Raw genomic sequence first — 19,041 nt, 5'->3', positions numbered from 1 at the left:
AAATATTCAAAGTGATGAAAAGCAAGGACCTACAACCAAGATTACTCAGAAAAGCTATCATTTATAATCAAAGGTCAGATAAAGAGCTTCACAGATAAGAAAAAGCTAAAGGAGCCCTAACCGGTTTGGTTCAGTGGATAGAGTGTCGGGCTGCGGACTGAAGGGTCCCAGGTTCAATTCCGGTCAAGGGCATGTGCCTTGGTTGTGGGCACATCCCCAGTAGGAGATGTGCAGGAGGCAGCTGAATCGATGTTTCTCTCTCATCGATGTTTCTAACTCTCTATCCCTCTCCTTTCCTCTCTGTAAAAAAATCAATAAAATATATATTTTTTTTTAAAAAAAGAAAAAGCTAAAGGAGTTCATCACCACCAAATGAGTATTAATGAAATGTTAAAGGGTCTTCTTTAAGAAGAAGGAAAAAAGGGGTAAGAAATATGAACAATAAAATGGCAATGAATACTTATCTATCAACAGGTGAATCTAAAAATCAAAATAAATGAACAAGGAATCTAATGAATAAAATAATTGATGAATAAAATACAATCAGAAACATGGAACAGACCAACAAATCTCAGAGGGAAGAGGAGGGTGGAGGGTGGAAAGTGATTAACTAAAGAACTTACATGCATACATGCATTACCCATGAACACAAACTATAGGGTGGTGAAGGCCTGGGGCATGGTGGATCTGAGTGGAGGGGGACAATGAGGGGAAGGAAGGCGGGGGGAACACATCTGTAATATACTCAACAATAAAGTTTTAAAAAATAAAATAAACAAACTAGCTGATGTGGCTCAGTGGTGGAGTGCCAACCCATGAACCAGGAGGTCACAGTTTGATTCCCAGTCAGGGCACACACCTGGGTTGCAAGCTCGATCCCCAGTAGGGGGCGTGCAGGAGGCAGCCAAACAATGATTCTCTCGCATCATTGATGTCTCTATCTCTCTCTCCCACTCCCTTCTTCTCTGAAATCAATAAAAATATATTTACATAAATCTATATGCCACATATGAATTAAATAAATTTTAAATAATTAAAATATAAAATATATAAAATAAAAACGAATCCCATAATGTATATGATAATTCTTTATTTAACAATGATATTTTACTATGCAATACTATAGCCATTAGATATATGTGGCTATTTAAATTTATGTTGATTAAAGCAGTGGTTGGCAAACCGCGGCTCGCGAGCCACATGTGGCTCTTTGGCCCCTTGAGTGTGGCTCTTCCACAAAATACCACGTGCGGGCACACACATACAGTGCGACTGAAACTTCGTGGCCCATGCGCAGAAGTCGGTTTTCGGCTCTCAAAAGAAATTTCAATCGTTGTACTGTTGATATTTGGCTCTGTTGACTAATGAGTTTACCAACCACTGGATTAAAATGAAATAATTTCAAATTTAGTTCCTTAGTCATACTAGCTCAATAGCCGTATGTGGACAGTGGCTACTCTATTGGACAGTACACATATGGAAAATTTCCATCACTACAGAAAGTTCAGTTGGACAGACCTGAGAAGCCATTATGAAAGTCATCATCATGATCATTACTAGGTAAGTACATAGCTATTTAGGGCATAAAACCTTCATTTAATCTGTTCTGATTCCTCTTACATATCCTAGAATCTTTTTAAAATGGCAAACAAGGTTTCTCTTAATGCAAAACACATACCCCCAAAATTCCAATTTTAGTTGAGTTTCTGGATCATTCATAAAAAAGCCAAATAATTGTTTCCTTTTCATATAAGGAACAAAAATGTTCCACTGTCAAAAAAGAAAAGTCCAATAAACCACCATACCCTTGAAACTATCTTAGGAATTACTTGATCACACCTAGATAGTATTTATTGCACATCTCAACAAACAACCTCACTGCTCTCATTAGAAGTATTGTCAAACGCTGGTGTCTTTTTAGGCCAATTTACTTACCAAAAACTTTTTCAAGTCTTTGTAGTTGGTGATGATTCCATTGTGAATAACAATAAATTCTAAAAGAGATAAAGAAATTAATGACCAAAATTATAGGTCTAGTAAACATTATAAATAGCCATTACTGTTAAGAGATTTTTCTCAAAAGTCAAAAAATGTGTCACATGCTATACTTCAAGGTGTAATCAAGTAGTATCTACTTTTTGTTACCAGATTATCCTCAGGTAGATCAGCAGCACAGCTTATGTGGCTTAGTGGAAGCAAAGAGTGCCAAGGAAGTGGGTACAGTGGGGATATACAATAAGCTGGGGTCTAGAGTCATCAATTTCAGCTGTGGCTAAATTACTAACCCAATGTCACCATGTGAAAGGAGCAAATTCCTTGGGTATATGTGCTCATTTGCAAATTGAGAGGGTTGAACTAAATAACTATTATTCTCACTTCTTTGTTCATCCATTCTTATGCATAAAACATTCCTAAATTTAAAGAGAAACCTTTCAAACTAATACAATTATCTGATTACACTAAATGAACTTAAGAACTAAAAAGTTAAATAAATTAATAAGAAAAACCATACATTATTCTGTTCTATAATTAAATCTATTTATCTGAGGTCCAGACAATTCCTAAGTGATAAATAAATGTTAAAACAGAATTCCAACATCAAATACACATGATAGTGGGATAATTTTCATCTTTATAAAATAACTTTGAAGAATGTAAAAATGGATAATCAAGAGTTGACATTATTATTATTTGTAGCTACTGACAATGTGAAGACCACTAATATGAATTTATCATTTAAAGTTCATGTGAGAGAAATTACCATAAATTCAATTTTTTATTAAATTATAAAAATGCTTTTAAAATACTTAACAATATGACACTTTGACCTGACATTAAATGTCAGGACTAAATGCATTACAACCCAGATAATAAAATAAGCATTTTCACTAGATTTTTTAAGAAATAAAAAAACAATACCACAAAATACTACCACCACAAAAAAAAAAAAAACTAAATATTTTTAATGCTAGAACACAGAGAATCATAAATAGCTAACAGCTGACATAAAGCCTTAATTAAAGCCAAATTCTCAAAATATAATCTAGATATGTTTCTAGGAATATTTTTTATAAAGGCCTTGTCAGAATTAAACGCTTGAGAGGTTAGGTTGTTAGCATTCTAATCTGATTCAATGATAATTATGTGAAACATAGAAACCTAAAATGGCAGCTTCTTAATTAAAGTACACAATCATATCTCAAAAGGGATGTTTACTAGTATACACACATACATATATACACACACATACCTTTGTATGTATTTACTTATTTAACTAAAGGCCCGATGCATGAAATTCATGCAAGAGTAGGCCTTCCTTCCCCCAGCTGCCGGCACCAGTTTCCCTCTGGCACCCAGGACCCAGTCTTCCCTCTGGCCTCTGGCAGGCACCCAGGACCCAGGCTTCCCTCACAGCCCCGGCTTCGTCCAGAAGGACGTCCGGTCTAATTAGCATATTGTACTTTTATTATTATAGATGTTTAATTTTAGAGAGAGGAAGGAAGAGAAAGAGGGAGAGGGAGAGGGAGAGAAAGAGAGACACACACAAATATCAGTTTAGTTGTTCCATTTATTTATGCATTAACTGGTTGATTCTTATATGTGCCCTGACCGGGAATCAAACCCACAACACCTTGCTGTATCGGGAGGACACTCTAACTGAGCTACCTGGTCAGGACTCCATTTTCTTTTTTAAAAAAACAAAAGAATAGACTCTTTAAAAAATTGTTAAATGGTTATCTCCAGGAAAAGATGTAATAAAAAAAATAAGATAGAAACTAGACTTATTTTAACATGCCTATTTATTTTTTTATTTTTTTTATTTTGTTAATCCTCACCTGAGGATATTTTGCCATTGATTTTTAGAGAGAGTGGAAAGGAGGGGAGAGACACATCAATTGGTTGCCTTCTACATGCAGCTGCACTGGTAAGTGCCCTTGACCAGAATCAAACCTGGGATCCTTCAGTCCACAGGCCATCACTATCCACTGAGCAAAACCAGCCAGAGCTTAACATGCCTTTTCATTTGAAAATATTTTCATTTGAAAAATCAATCCCTAAAACTCAAAATAAAAATGTATTAACAGAATGCTGTATCCAGCTGGTAGCACAACTACAGAGAGAAGGATTATTCCAAGTGATTCTAAAACACAGAAATTTGATTATATATCCCTAAAGAGATATATCCTAAGGACAAAAAATTAACAAGAAAAACTAACAAACAGTAAATATATTCTTATGGTAGTGTTGGTATTACGATTGTTTTATGTATATCGTGTAACAGACAAATAAGTATGTTACTGATGTTAAGAACTGCATGAATAAAAGAAAATACATAGATCAATCAGCTAAAGTCAAAACCTTACTGCCCTGAATCTGAATTAGAATTGTTAGTGTAAAATTACGTTGTTTTATCTTTAAATTTATACGTGTGCAAGTGCACACACACAGGTATGTGTATCTCCTAGCTCTGCCCACTGAAAAGACCTATGTGTGATGAACGCTTCTAGGACTTGGCTTATATTCTTTAAGTATCATTTCCACTAAAAAGAACTGGGGCTTCCTTAGAGAAACGGCAGATTCCAAGCATGGGGCAGGAGTAGAGGAACGTGGAACATCTTGGCCTACCAGAAAATAACAAAGACTATTGAGCCTACAGGGGTCACATCAAAAGGACTCAGAAGCCAACTAAATAAGTTCCCAATGGCCAAAGATTTTTGTGTATCAATATAGACAATTACTTCAGTGTTTTGAAACATATGAAATATTTTAAATCCATGATTTTATAATTTTAAAAAGAACTCATTATTCATTTTAGAACATATGAACCACTTCATTTTTAAAAAATGGTACATGAGGGGGTGGGAATAAAACATTAATCCTGACTTTCCTATATGCTCTGTACCTTAGGGTATCCAAGCATTTGATATGGAGAAGTTTCTCTTTATAGGGAAGTATTTGAGATAATAAATGAAGAAGGAATGATAGTACTAGACTATCACCAATTTAAAACCCCTAAAGAAATAATTAATCTTGGCAATGATAATCAATGACTGCTAACAATACAAAGAAAAACATCCAACATTATGACAAGAAAAGAAATTCTGAGATGTCCTAAATTAAATTACAGTAGGTCAGAAGGTGGGAAGAAGAGGCAGGGAGAGTTAATCAGTTAACAGACACAGGAACAGAAACAAACAAAAGACTGCTAGCATTCCTTAATGTATGTTGAAACTTTGAATCAACTTCTAGGCCCCTATTTCAGTTCTTAACTAGAGAGAATAGCCACCACCAGATGGCACCGCATCCTGTTTACGCATAAACTTTCTGGACTCTTGCCCACAATCAATCCAAAAACAAACACTTCTTCCTTACCATACACCTATCCCAGAACCAGCCCTGCTTTACCTTTCCCACCTCCCTTATCTATAGCCAATGTAAATTCTTTCGAAACAACTTACAGCTTTCTTCTCCAAAATCATCTTATAAAAGAACCCCATCAATCCCAGGAAGGCGGGCATATTTGTCTTCCCAACTAGCCCTGCTGATGGTGGTCTAAACTGTTATGTCCCAGAAACTGGTCCTTTTTCTGGCTAGCTTATGGCTAATAAACCCTTTCTTTCAGAAAAACTTTCAACCTCAAAGGTTATCATTTAACAATTATATACCTCCAGTTGTAAACAAACACTGTACCAATTTATAATAAATAAAATGGACAGAGAAACATGTTAAATGACCCACAGGATGCATGCAATTAACATGATCTAAACTATAGAAAATTCTATAGGACAGAGTAAACTGTAAGAAAAAGGGAGAGAAAGGGAGAAGTCTCTTACGAGACACACCAATCTACTAAATCCTTTTAGAGATACACTCTTAAATATTTACAAAATAAATGTTATGATATCTAGCTATCTGTGATATATCGATCTATACAATATCTACTAGCTTCCAAAATAATCTAGGTAGGGGCTATGGATAAACATAACTGATCAGATATTGATAAATGTGGAGGCTGGGTAATGGATGCATCAGGTTCTATATATTCTCTATATATGAACATGTTTGAAATTATCCAAATTAAAATGATGAAAACTTAAGAGCTTCCATTCTTTTCCCATTATTGAACCTCTACAATTATTCCAAAGCATTTTTATGTCCATACCATTATTTTTATCAGAGCGCTGGGGATGGCTATTGACAGGATTGGGTTCACCGTGTGTTGCCCAACGGGTATGAGCTATTCCAAGGTGTACATCAAATTCTATATCCAAATCCATATCCTGTTGTTCTGAAGATAAAATGAAAAATTCCAATATTAAATCATGCTGTAGAGATAACACTATATTTCAATGTAATTATTATAGCACTATTTACCTGGAATATACAATTATTAAAACTGAAGATCAAGCATACTCAAAATAGTAATTAAAAGATTTAGAGGAGTTAATGCAGGATGCAGCTGAAATATTTAGAACAAATGGTTCCAATAACAACCCAAGAAAATGTATTCAAAGAGATAAAGCACCCTGGCCAGTGTGGCTCAGATGGTTGGAGCATTGTCCCATGCACCAAAAAGGTAGTGAGTTCAATTCCTGGTCAGGGCACATATCCAGGTTATGGGATCAATCCTGGCAGGGCACACGCAGGAAGCAACCTATCAAAATTTCTCTCTCTCTCTCTCCCTCTTTCTCCCTCACTCTCTCCCTTCTTCCCTTCCTCTCTCTAATGTCAATTAAAAAAAAAAAGATAAAGCAAATGTGACAATGTTAACAATTGGTAAAGATAGAAGAAATATATGGGTGGTTAATGTACTATTTTTTCAACATTTCTGGAGGCTTAAAAATTTTCACACTCAGGAGTTAAGGACAAAGAGAGTGAATGTGATTTTTAAAATCTATATTTAATCTTCATTTTGGAAATAATCTGTACTGTTTTAATTAGACATGTAAAAATAAATTCATTTCCTCAGTGCCACATAGCCTTATGACTATCATTTCTTTGGTCCCCAAACATATATCACAATATAAACTGCAATTATGAAGAGCTTCCAAAATCAAAGAATAGGTTCTTGTGAACAGAGTAACACTGAAAATATGGGGTTATAAACTGGTGCTCCTTGATCTTGAAAAGCAGCTATTCTGATTCCTTTTTCCTATGAGCTCTCTCTTCTTGCTTCTTCCGGGGGAAGAGAAAAAAAAAAAAAGGATAGTTCTAGTTACTTAATAGTAATGCCCTCCTTCTAATTTCCCAAATATAAAATTCATTTAGCTAAAACTTATCAGATAACAAAGCTTATCAGAATTAGGAATAAACTGCTAAATTAGGAATAAACTGCTCAGAACTCTGAACATCCATGCACTTTAGCTTAGTCTTTAGCATAGTCTTTGTGGTTTTTATACTGGTTAATGAGAGGTCATTCTAAAATACAAATCTGATCAAAAAATAAGATTTAAAATCCTTGAACAGACTTCCATTGCTTTAAAAAGTGGTATGCACATATGAATCATCCTAGTCACAGAGATTTGCAAAAAGATCCTCAAATTCTAACATATAACCAGAGAGCCATTTTCTCAAAATAAAGCCCCAATACCTTTTCATAGCATATAAGGTACTGCATATCTGACCCCTATCTACCTTTCTAGCCTCATCTCCCACCCCTCATCACTGTGACCCACACCACCACTATCTCTCACCTGAACTACTTAGACAGAATTCTCACTAGTTTCCCTGTATCCAGTCATCCGTCTGTACAATCTAGTTCTGCACACCAACAAAAGTGATACTTTCAAAACGAAGTCAGATCATGTCACTCCCCTACAGAAAATTTTCTAATGGCTTCGCATGACACACACAGTAAAATCCATCATTATTAAGATCCTACATGACCTAGCCCTCAGCCACCTCTCTAGCTTCATTTCCAGCCACTCTCCTCCACTGAGCCTTAGCCTCACTGACGTTCATCCTTACGGTAGCCAAGCCCCCACAGGGTCTTTGCACTTGGTGTTCCCTCTGCCCAGAATTCCCTCTTTCAGACAATCACATGGTATCTGCTCAAATGTCACCTCTACTATACTTTTTCTTCATAGCACTAATCACTACCTAACATTATAAATTTGTCTGCCCGTCTCATTAAACAGTAAACTCCATCATGGCAGAGGGTTTTGCCTACCTTGTTCTGTTTTGTCCTCAGGGCCTAGAATGGTGGCTGGTATATAATAGATACTCAGTAAGTATTCATTTTGTTATTGAATTCTCAGAATACTCTGTGATTGAATTCTCAGTATACTTTGTTATTGAATTCTCAGAATACTCTGTGAGGAGGGTATATGATTTCATATACCCCCCAATAATTTCTTTACTTGTATCTTCTGTCTTCTCACCAACTTCATGTCCAAGGCTTGCCCTCTTCATACCTTTTTCTCCATTTTATAGATTAAAAAAAACTGAGGCTCAAAGAGATCACAAAATCTGCCTACCAAAGGTCACAGTGAATAGTAAGTAGAGATGGGATTTCAACCCAAATCTGGCTTACTCCAGAGCCTAAAATTAAAACCACAATGGTGCCCAGCCGATGTGGCTCCACAGTTGAGGGTCAACCCATGAACCAAGAGTTCACCGGTTCAATTCCCGGTGGAGGCACATGCCCGGGTTTCAGGCTCGGTTTCCAGTAAGGGGCATGCAGGAGGCAGCCAATCAATGTTTCTATCTCTCTATCCCTCTCACTTCCTCACTCTCTAAAAATCAATAAAAACATATTTAAAAAAAACACACAATGGTAAACTCTACTGCACTATTTATTACATTTATGATGTTGTCAATCTGGCTTCCATCAGAATTTGAGTTCTACAAAAGCAGCAGCTTGTCTTACTATCTTTGAACTGTAAGCACTAAAAGCTAAATAGGGCAGATACTCAAATCTTTATTGGATGGCTCCATCAATAAACAGATACAATCATCAATGCATTTTTTCCTGGCTTACCTGTGTTCTGAATAATTAAGGTGACCTAATAAATGACCTCCAGAAAAGTAAAGAATACTGTTTATCACTAGTTAACAAGCTAATGCAAGTAATAAAAGCATCTAATTAGTTTTTTAAGCTAACTATAATTAAAGCAGTATTTCCCCCAACATGCTGGCAAGTATCACCGGACAGTCTTTAAAAAGAATCTGTAAATTAAATTCGTATCAAGTTCATACTAATTACTAACTCTATTTACTTCACTGTTGCCATTTATGAAACATGACCCATGTTCCTTATTCATTAAGCTGATAGGCCATTCAATTCCCCAGGCATTCATGACATCTTTTCTATTCTCCTTAAGCCTCAATTCTACCTATATTCCTTCTGTTTCCACTTTACTAAGCTTTTCTCCTTACCTCATAACTGTCTAACTTAGCTTTTCTTTTCAATTTTTAAATTTCTTTATTGATTAAGGTATTACATATGTGTCCTTATTCCCCCATTACCCCCACCTCCCATTCATGCCCCCACCCCCCTGTTGTCTATGTCCATTGATTAGGCTTACATGCATGCATATAAGTTCTTTGGTTGATCTCTCCCCCTTACCCCCACCCTCCCCTACCTTCCCTGAGGTTTGACGTTCTGATTGATGTTTCTCTGTCTCTGGATCTATTTTTGTTCATCAGTTTATGTTGTTCATTATATTCCACAAATGAGTGAGATCATGTGATATTTATCTTTCTCTGCCTGGCTTATTTCACTTAGCATAATGCTCTCCATCTCCATCCATGGTGTTGCAAATGGTAAGAACTCCTTTTTTACCGCAGTGTAGTACTCCATTGTGTAGATGTACCACAGTTTTTTAATCCACTCATCTGCTGATGGGCACTTAGGCTGCTTCCAAATCTTAGCTATGGTGAATTGTGCTGCTATAAACATAGGGGTGCATATATCCTTACTGATTCGTGTTTCTAGTTTCTTGGGATATATTCCTATAAGTGGGATCACTGGTCAAGTGGGAGTTCCATTTTTAGTTTTTTGAGGAAACTCCATACTGTTCTCCACAGTGGCTGCACCAGTCTGCATTCCCACCAGCAGTGCACAAGGGTTCCTTTTTCTCCGCATCCTCGCCAGCACTTGTCATTTGTTGATTTGTTGATAATAGCCATTTTGACAGGTGTGAGATGGTACCGCATTGTTGTTTTGATTTGCATCTCTCTGATGATTAGTGACTTTGAGCAGGTTTTCATATGTCTCTTGGCCTTCCTTCTTAGCTTTTCTTTTACATTCAACTCCTATAAAGGTTAACTCTCTCCCTGTGCCTTCACCTAGCTGTAACCCCTCAATAATTTTCTTACTTGTATCTTCTGTCTTCTCACCAACTTCATGTCCAAGGCTTGCCCTCTTCATACCTTTTCTTAGATGTCACCCTTCTCTTTTTTATTTTAATAGTTCAAACATTTAAATTTGCAGGCAATGATAAAGACTCAAATACCTACATCCAGAGATAACAAATGTCAACATAAATGGTTCTACTCCTTCTATATCCTACATTGCAGGATGCTTTTTTCACTCAACATTAGGTTCCCAGTAATTCTCCAGGTCCCCACATGCAGAACCAGATACAGTGCCCTCCTTTCAAATGAAAGAAAGGTCCAGTGCCCTTATTTCAAGAGTTACATATGTTCATTCACTGTCATTACAATTTATTATCCCATTCCCTTACTGGTATTAATTATCCAAAATTAATCACTTTGGAGAGCAATCTGGCATTGTCTATAAAAGAGATGCCTATACCCTGTTGGTCATATACTTGAAAGAAATACTGTAGACAAGGAGCCATGACAAGATTCATTGCAGCAAAATGTAGAAACAATCTCTATGGCTACCAATATCACCCCAATAAATTTAAAAATTTTTTAAAAGGACTCTCTCCCACCTGGCTGGCATGGGTCAGTGGTTGAGCATCAACCTATGAACCAGGAGGTCATGGTTCAATTCCTGGTAAGGGCACATGCCTGGGTTGCAGGCTCAATCCCCAGTGTGGGGAGTGCAGGGGACAGCTGACCCATGATTCTCTCTTAACACTGATGTTTCTACCTCTCTCTCCCTTCCTCTCTGAAATAAATAAAAACACTTTTTTTTTAAGTAAAATAAATTTTAAAAAAATTTTTAAAAAAAGGACTATCTCCCATTCCATCAACAAACTTGCCTTCCTTATTTTTGTCCTATGAAAGGCCCTTCCTCCCAAATTGTGGTTACTTCATTTTAGAATACTGATTTTGCTCTAAATGCAGTGGACCTAACTAATTTCCTTCCCTAATTAATATGATCATTTTTGAAGCTCAGGTATATTTTAAAACTAGTACAGTCAATAACAAAACTACTTTTCTCCCCTCCCTTCAATATTAAGAATCACTAAATGGGCCCTAAAATATGGGAAAAAAATGGTAATTTGATAAGGGAGAAGGAAGCAAAGGGGGAGGGGGACAAAAACTAAACTAAGTACATTACTGTGAACTTCTTCATCCAGTGCTTTTACTTTCCCCTTCTTCTTAATGAGCTGGATTTTGCAGGCATTTGCTTCCCAATCTTTGTCATTGCCTCCATCAACTCCCACACCTAAATCATCAAAAGGCAGAATAGCAAGATTTAAAAACTGGCTATTACTTAGATTATCAGTGTGAGGCAAAATTTTTAATTAAAATATTTTTCATCTAATTAATTTACTTACCAATTCAACATATACTAAACATCCATTACATGTCAAGAACCAGAACAGCTGCTACAGACAAAAATGAAAATAACCCAGTTCCTTTCCACAAATTTCTAATAGTGTATTAAGAAGACAAAGAAAAAAATAATTACATTCAGTCTGGTTTCAGGTTATAAAAAAGTATTATAGCTTGTGAATGGAGTACAGTAGAGAAAAACAGAAGATGGGCACCCACCTCAGAAACGGAATAAAGAGGGAATGTCAAGACATACTCTCTTGAGATTCTACTTAAGATCCTAAAGAGTCTGACAAAGTTACTCTGAAGGTATTGGAAAAGCAGAGTAATTTGAGTTAGAAAAATCACATGGCAAAAAAGTTTTAAAAATCTCTTTGGAGCCGAAACCGGTTTGGCTCAGTGGATAGAGCGTCGGCCTGTGGACTAAAGGGTCCCGGGTTCGATTCCGGTCAAGGGCATGTACCTTGGTTGCGGGCACATCCCCAGTAGGGGGTGTGCAGGAGGCAGCTGATCGATGTTTCTCTCTCATCGATGTTTCTAGCTCTCTATCCCTCTCTCTTCCTCTCTGTAAAATATCAATAAAATATATTAAAAAAACAAAAAAACAAAGTGGGACTACTATAATAAAATCAAATCCAAGATTTAAAAAAAAAAAATCTCTTTGGAAACAGTGTAAGAAGTTAGACTAGAGAAACAGAAAGAAGAAACCAGTTCTCAGAAGCTATAGCTATAGCAAATCAAAAGAAAGAGAGCTTGAACTAAACAGTGGTGATGAAGATAGATATGGGTGATATTGAGTAGAAATGACTAGATATAACATGGGAAAGCAGAAGTCTGGGATACCTCCTAGGCTCAAACAAAGGACTTGGTGATAAAAGGCATACAGAAAGAATTGATTGGAGATGGGGGGTAAAAACTGGATCCTCAATTCAATTATAAACATACAAAAGTTATAATATCTTGGTTTATTGAGGAAGAAATATCTAGGAGGCTGTGCAATTTGGGAAAAACATCTGGATCTTAAGACACCAACACATAAGAAGCTGGTGAAGTCAGAGCTCACCCATGAAGAAAAGTGGGCCTAGGACAGTATCTTGAAGAACATTAATATTAAAGCAATAGGTGGAAGAAAAAGAGGCTCCAAAGCAGACAGAAAAGAAATAATCAGTATGTAAGGAAGATAATGAGATGTGTTGTCAGAGAAGCTAAGGAAGGAGAGAATTTTAAGAACAAAGTAGTTGAGGAACTGACTTGCCGTTAACTGAGGAAAGTCATCCTATATAATAAAAGGCTAGTATGCAAATTGTCCCCTCTGGAGTTCGACCACTCACTATGATGTGCACTGACCATCAGGGGGTGGCGCAGAATGAAGGAAGGCTCCAGCCAGCAGCCAGCAACTGGAGGAAGGAAGGCCCCGATCAGCCCTGATCACTGGCCAGGCCTAGGGATCCTACCTGTGCATGAATTTCATGCACCATGTGAAAGATAAATGCCCATCACAGCTGGCAATGTTAGTGAAAAATAAATGCCCATCACAGCTGGCTATGTCAGTGAAAAATAAATGCCCATCACAGCTGGCAATGTTAAATGTACAGAAAAAGAGTTAACAGAGTAGGCCTGACACTGCTATCCTAAGAAATGCCTGCTTGCAACGTTGGGCCTTGGATTTCACGAGGGTTCCCACCACTGTAACTGAAGAAAAATAGCTCACTGCACCGAAACGGTCAGTACACCATGTGGCTTATGCTGAACAACTGCTTCTCTTCTAAGAGTCTGCAATTTTGGTACATATTAGACAGAGGGTGTCTACATGACCAGCCCCCAATAAAAACCTTGGGCACTCAGGTGCCAATGAGCTTCCCTGGTAGACATTTCACATAAACTGTCACAATTTTCTGGGGGAATTAAGAGCACCTAGTAAGACTCCACTGGGAGAGAACCGTTAGAAACTTGTGCCAGATTTCCTCCAGACTTCACTCATGTGCCTTAACTCTTTGCTGATTTTGCTTTGTATTCCTTTGTTGTAATAAATCATAGCCATGAGTACAACTATATGCTGAATCCTTCCAGGAAATCATCAAATCTGAGGGTGGTCTTGGGGACCCCCAATACAGTTAAGGGAAGACACTAAAGTAGAACATAAAGTTGACAAAAAGTTATTTTTATTTGCTTTGTCATTTATTTAAGGAAGAAGACTCTTAAGAAGTTTACATACCAAAAGTCTGGAATACCTGGAGAAAATCAAATTAAATTTATAGAAAAGAAAAAAGATAATTTATGGAATAAATCCTTCAAGATCTTTGTTCTATCATGAAACTACCACAGATGATTTATGTTTTTACAGTAACATTCTTAACAAAAGAAGATACCTATAAGAAGCAATACTCTACATAAATAATACTACTGTTGAAATTACATGAACAAATCCTTTAAGTATGATAAAAGACAAAAATTGTTCAGATTTTAGATTTGCCCAAAATAAAGCAAACATTACTACAGAATCTAGTCACCTAAAACAAAAATTTTTCAATTTATATTCAGTAATCATGCAAAACTCATATTTATTTTTAAAGGAAATACCAGCAGAATCGTATCCTCTGTACTCCAGTCTCTGAAGGCCTTTGATTAGGGTCTCCAAGATTTCTCGTCTTGTGCGAGGGACATGGTAGTTTAAGTAAGCAAATATACCTGCAAATAAACAAATACTTAATAAAAAAATTGTCTAAAGATTAAAAATTAACATAATTATGACATAATTTTCATTTGCATAATTATGCCTAAGATGTGCAAAAATGTGAAGTTAGAGTCCATCTTTAAAAGAGAAATAAATCCTCACTTCAAACTGTCTAAAGGCAGTGAAACTTTTCAAAGGGGGGTTTCTCATTTGTAAAAGACTAAAGCAAATATGTCAAAATAAATGCTCATTTTTGCCCAGCCGGGTGACTTAGTGGTTAAGCATCGACCTATGGACCAAGAGGTCACAGTTCAATTCCTGATCAGGGCACATGCCCAGGTTGTGGGCTCAACCCCAGTCGAGAGCATGCAGGAGCCAGCCAAGCAATGATTCTCTCATCACTGATGTTTCTATCTCTCTCTCTCTCCCTTCTTCTCTGAAGTCAATAAAAATATATTTTAAATAAATAAATAAATGTCTTTTTTTTTTTGCCAAAGCAGCTCATAAGGTGGTCTGCCATTACTGCCATTTTGTTAAGTAAAATTTAATTTTAAAAAACTAACCAATCAACAACTTTGCTAAATACTGAGTATTATGTTTAAAGAAAAGCATTTCCTGGAGTATTTTAAGCTACATATGGATCTTACAAAACTGTACAGATGAAATAGTTTTTCTTACTTTCAATAATCATGTAATCAATAAAATTTAGGAATAAGTAGTTTATAAATATCAATTATGTGAAAAATACTACCTAAATATTCTAATAATATGAGGAAATATTAAAATATATATATAATCATGTCAAAAGAAAATAGCTTGAATCACTTATTCACCAGTTACTAGCTAACAACAAATAACTGTAATATTAACAACTTTTAAGAATTCATAGAGGGGGAAAAAAGCAATAAGTTGGAAAATCAAAACTAGAAATAAAAGAACTAGTACATATGAACTGAGCAAGGCAAACAAAGAAGTAAAAAACAGAACACAGGCAAAAAATATACATGTTTTAGGAATAGCAGTATGGAAATTATCTGAGGCCTCCCATGATTGTGCTTTGGTCAAGGTGGAGATAGCACTGAAGACCAAAATATGAGGAAATATAAGCTCAAATTGCTTTTTTATAAAATAATTTCTTTTTTTTATATTACACTATAGTGTCACTGAATCATAAGGAGATAAAATTAACTCGGTGAAGTAGAATTCCAAAACAACTAGTCTTTATCTCCATTTGAAAAGATCTCTTTATTTCTCTAAATAGCTTGGTCTTATTGAAGCATTTCAGCAACCAAAAAAACTGAATTGTTAATATCCAACAAAGAAGCCATAATACTGGTTTGCTGAGCATCATGATCAGTATAATTTTTTCAAACTATCATGCCCTTAAAAAAAAGGAAATCCACATTTTATTTTTTTAAATATGTTTTTATTGATTTATTATTATTATTTTATAGAGAGAGGGGAAGGGAAAGGAAGAAAAAGATAGAAATATAAAACAGCTGCCTCTGGCAAGTCCTCTGCTGTGGATGGAGCTCTGCAACCTGGGCATGTGCTCTGACCAGAATCAAACTGGTGCACTGGACGACACTCAACCACTAACTCACACTGGCCAGGCAGGAAATCCACATTTTAAAACTAAATCCAAAATAACCTGAAACAACTGTTTAAACTTTCCCCAAAAATGGAAGTATAAGGCCAAGAACTTATAAAAATTCTATATTTCACTCATACTAAAAAAAAAAAACACACCTTACAATTAAAAAGATTTTTTAAAGTTATATGTTATACAAGCGTCTTATTTTTGCAGCCACAACCTTGCATGTGATGTAGGGTTTTTATTGTTACCGCTGTTCCTTCATAAAGTAGCTATAATATGAACAAACCAAACCAATTACCAACTGTAAATCAAACTTTTATGTGTTCTATACTTATTTCCCCTATGGGTCACTGACCTATGATAAAGATTAAATGCAGAAAACTATCAGTCCCAAATAAGTATTTTTATTCGATCACTGAAGGACAACACATAGAATATAAATCTTTTCCCAAAATATTACTTTAATATATATATGCTAAAGAACACTTATTCTCAACTAGTCTACTCCCCACCACTGTGACTAGCTTAAGCTAAACAATCAAACCAGTGACAGATTTGGTAAAGGAGGATACAACCTAGCTCATTTGAAGGTCATCCTATCCAATAAAAGAGTAATATGCAAATTGGCCGTACCTCTGCTACACCCACCAGCCAATCAGGAGCGAGTATGCAAATTAGCCCAACCAAGATGGCTGCAGCCACGGAGCCTGCAGGAGGCCTGGGTTTCCCCAGTAATGGAGGAAGCCAAGCTTTCCGCACACCCTGGCTGGCCTAGGCCTCCACTCAAGGCTACAAAGTTTCAATTATAGAAGATAAATAAATCCCAGATCCCAGGGAGTCCGCTTAGGTCGCTGGGGGGCATGGCTGGCCTGCATACCACCACAGGCCCCTCGCCCAGGCCGCCCCACACCCCAAAGGAACCCCCACCATGATCCAAGACACCCTTCAGGGCAAACCAGCTGGCCCCCACCTGTGCACCAGGCCTCTATCCTATCTAATAAGAGACTAATATGCAAATTGACCATCACTCCAACACACACGATGGCTGCCCTCATGTGGTCAAAGATGGCTGCCCCCATGTGGACACAAGATGGCCACCACAAGATGGCCAGCAGGGAAGGGCAGTTGGGAGGGACCAGGCCTGCAAGGGAGGGCAGTTGGGGGCGATCAAGCCTGCAGGGGAGGGCAGTTAGGTATGACCAGGCTGGCAGAGGAGCAAAGTTGGAGGCGAGTGGGCCTGCAGGGAAGGTCAGTTGGGGGGGACCCAGGCCTGCAGGGGAGAGCAGTTGGGGGAGACCAGGCCTGCAGGGGAGGGCAGTTAAAGGTGACCAGGCCTGCAGGGGAGGGCAGTTAGGGGCGACCAGGCCTGCAGGGGAGGGCAAACAGACTAGCAGGGGAGCAGTTAGGCACCAATCAGGCTGGCAGGGGAGTGGTTAGGGGGTGATCAGGCTGGCAGGCAGAAGCAGTTAGGGGCAATCAGGAAGGCAGGCAGGCGAGCAGTTGGGAGCCAGCAGTCCTGGATTGTGAGAGGGATGTCCAACTGCCCGTTTAGGCCCGATCCCGGTAGGATCGGGCCTAAACGGGCAGTCGGACGTCCCTCAAGGGGTCCCAGAATGGAGAGGGTGCAGGCTGGGCTGAGGGACACACCCCCCCCCCCCCGTGTACAAATTTCGTGCACCGGGCCTCTGGTTAACTAATAAAACATATTACACTGTCAGGACTTGTTTGCAGTCTGAGGCAGTCTGGACAGACTTGAAGAGGAAGAGTTGCCAAATCTCAATCATTCAGCAAAACCAGAAAAATTCACTACTAAATCATCTCTTTAAAATATGTAATTATGATGGTAAAATAATACATATGAAAAATTAAACACTGAATATAATAATCAAATACCAATTAAAAATTTTTAAATACTAATGACATAAAACCAACTGTTTTTAAGACGAGTTATAGACAGAATACATTTTTTTAAAAAATCAGAGTAAATCGGATATATTAAATTCACTGTTTTCAAGACATGTAACTTAATAGCATTCAAATTTAATATTAATTTTAATATCAATTCAGATATTGCATTGATTTACACTGGCTCATTATGTGACTCGAGTTCTTGAGTACAATGTCATAAAAAAAGAATCTTTTAAACCAATACCCATCTCCAAACAAACTTACAAACTTGTGACTATCTGATAAACTAATTGAAATTCACTCAACATTTGTTAGTTCACAAACAAGTACTCTTGCCCAAAAAGTACCCTTTTGTTGAAGAAACCCTGAGAATTCTTTTAACTCATTTGTGTCTCCAAAGCATTCCACTATAGCAGTGGTTGGCAAACTGCGGCTCTGTTGACTAATGAGTTTGCCAACCACTGACCTAGACTCTCGATTCCAATAATTATAGGCTGTTGTTGTTTCTTGTGATTAAGCCCCTATCCCAATGGTCAGCAAACTCATTAGTCAACAGAGCAGCAAACCACGGATTGCGAGCCACATGTGGCTCGCGAGCCGCAGTTTGCCGACCACTGCACTATAGCACCCAGCCTCAGCTTCCCCTTCTGTTAAATGAATGAGTTTGACTAAGAGATGGTAAAATAGTTTCACATAAGGTGCCAACAAATTATTAATTAGTAATGGCTAGCTGTAGAGAACACCACTAAAAAGGATTCAATGGCCCCTTTTCCTAAACAGGAAGGAAAGCCATGATTGATTAGCAACACCTATTACCTGGCGAGTGATAGCATAAGGACCACGTAATTCCTACCTCTGTCACTGGAGGACATTTACAGTGTCCTCCAACTCGATATTGATGATTTCTGAGAATACTTCTCTGATTTGCTTTAGAGACTTTCCTGATGATTTTGACATTTTTTATTCTGATTGAGACATTTTATTTGCATGCATGTATTGTACCCCTAGAAAGAGAATCCCAGGATTTTCCCTCCTGTGTGTTTTCATCTTGCTTCTTCATGGTACACGATGCCAACTGAGGTTGTCAGTACAACAAAACCGAATTGCCAGTGGGAGAAGGTTGTTCTGCCATTTTTCTAGATCTTTGAGTTGCATATTAAATCTGATT

General features: G+C 37.4%; 1 protein-coding gene across 2 annotated transcripts in view; it reads right to left on the bottom strand.

Annotated features, from left to right (window-relative positions):
• GFPT1 (glutamine--fructose-6-phosphate transaminase 1) overlaps nucleotides 1–19,041 on the bottom strand; it is a 67,060-nt gene that overhangs the window by 33,616 nt on the left and 14,403 nt on the right. For both annotated transcript variants that reach the window (XM_080686439.1, XM_080686440.1), the window contains exons 2-5: nucleotides 14,275–14,382; nucleotides 11,477–11,584; nucleotides 6,164–6,289; nucleotides 1,936–1,994 (exon numbers count right to left, since the gene is read on the bottom strand). In XM_080686439.1, coding sequence (XP_080542565.1) covers nucleotides 1,936–1,994; nucleotides 6,164–6,289; nucleotides 11,477–11,584; nucleotides 14,275–14,382 — 401 coding nt within the window. The remainder of the gene's footprint in view (nucleotides 1–1,935; nucleotides 1,995–6,163; nucleotides 6,290–11,476; nucleotides 11,585–14,274; nucleotides 14,383–19,041) is intronic.

This window comes from Plecotus auritus, assembly GCF_963455305.1.
Source record: "Plecotus auritus genome assembly, chromosome: 8".
NCBI lineage: Eukaryota > Metazoa > Chordata > Mammalia > Chiroptera > Vespertilionidae > Plecotus > Plecotus auritus.
This window is presented reverse-complemented; position numbering and strand designations above follow the sequence as displayed.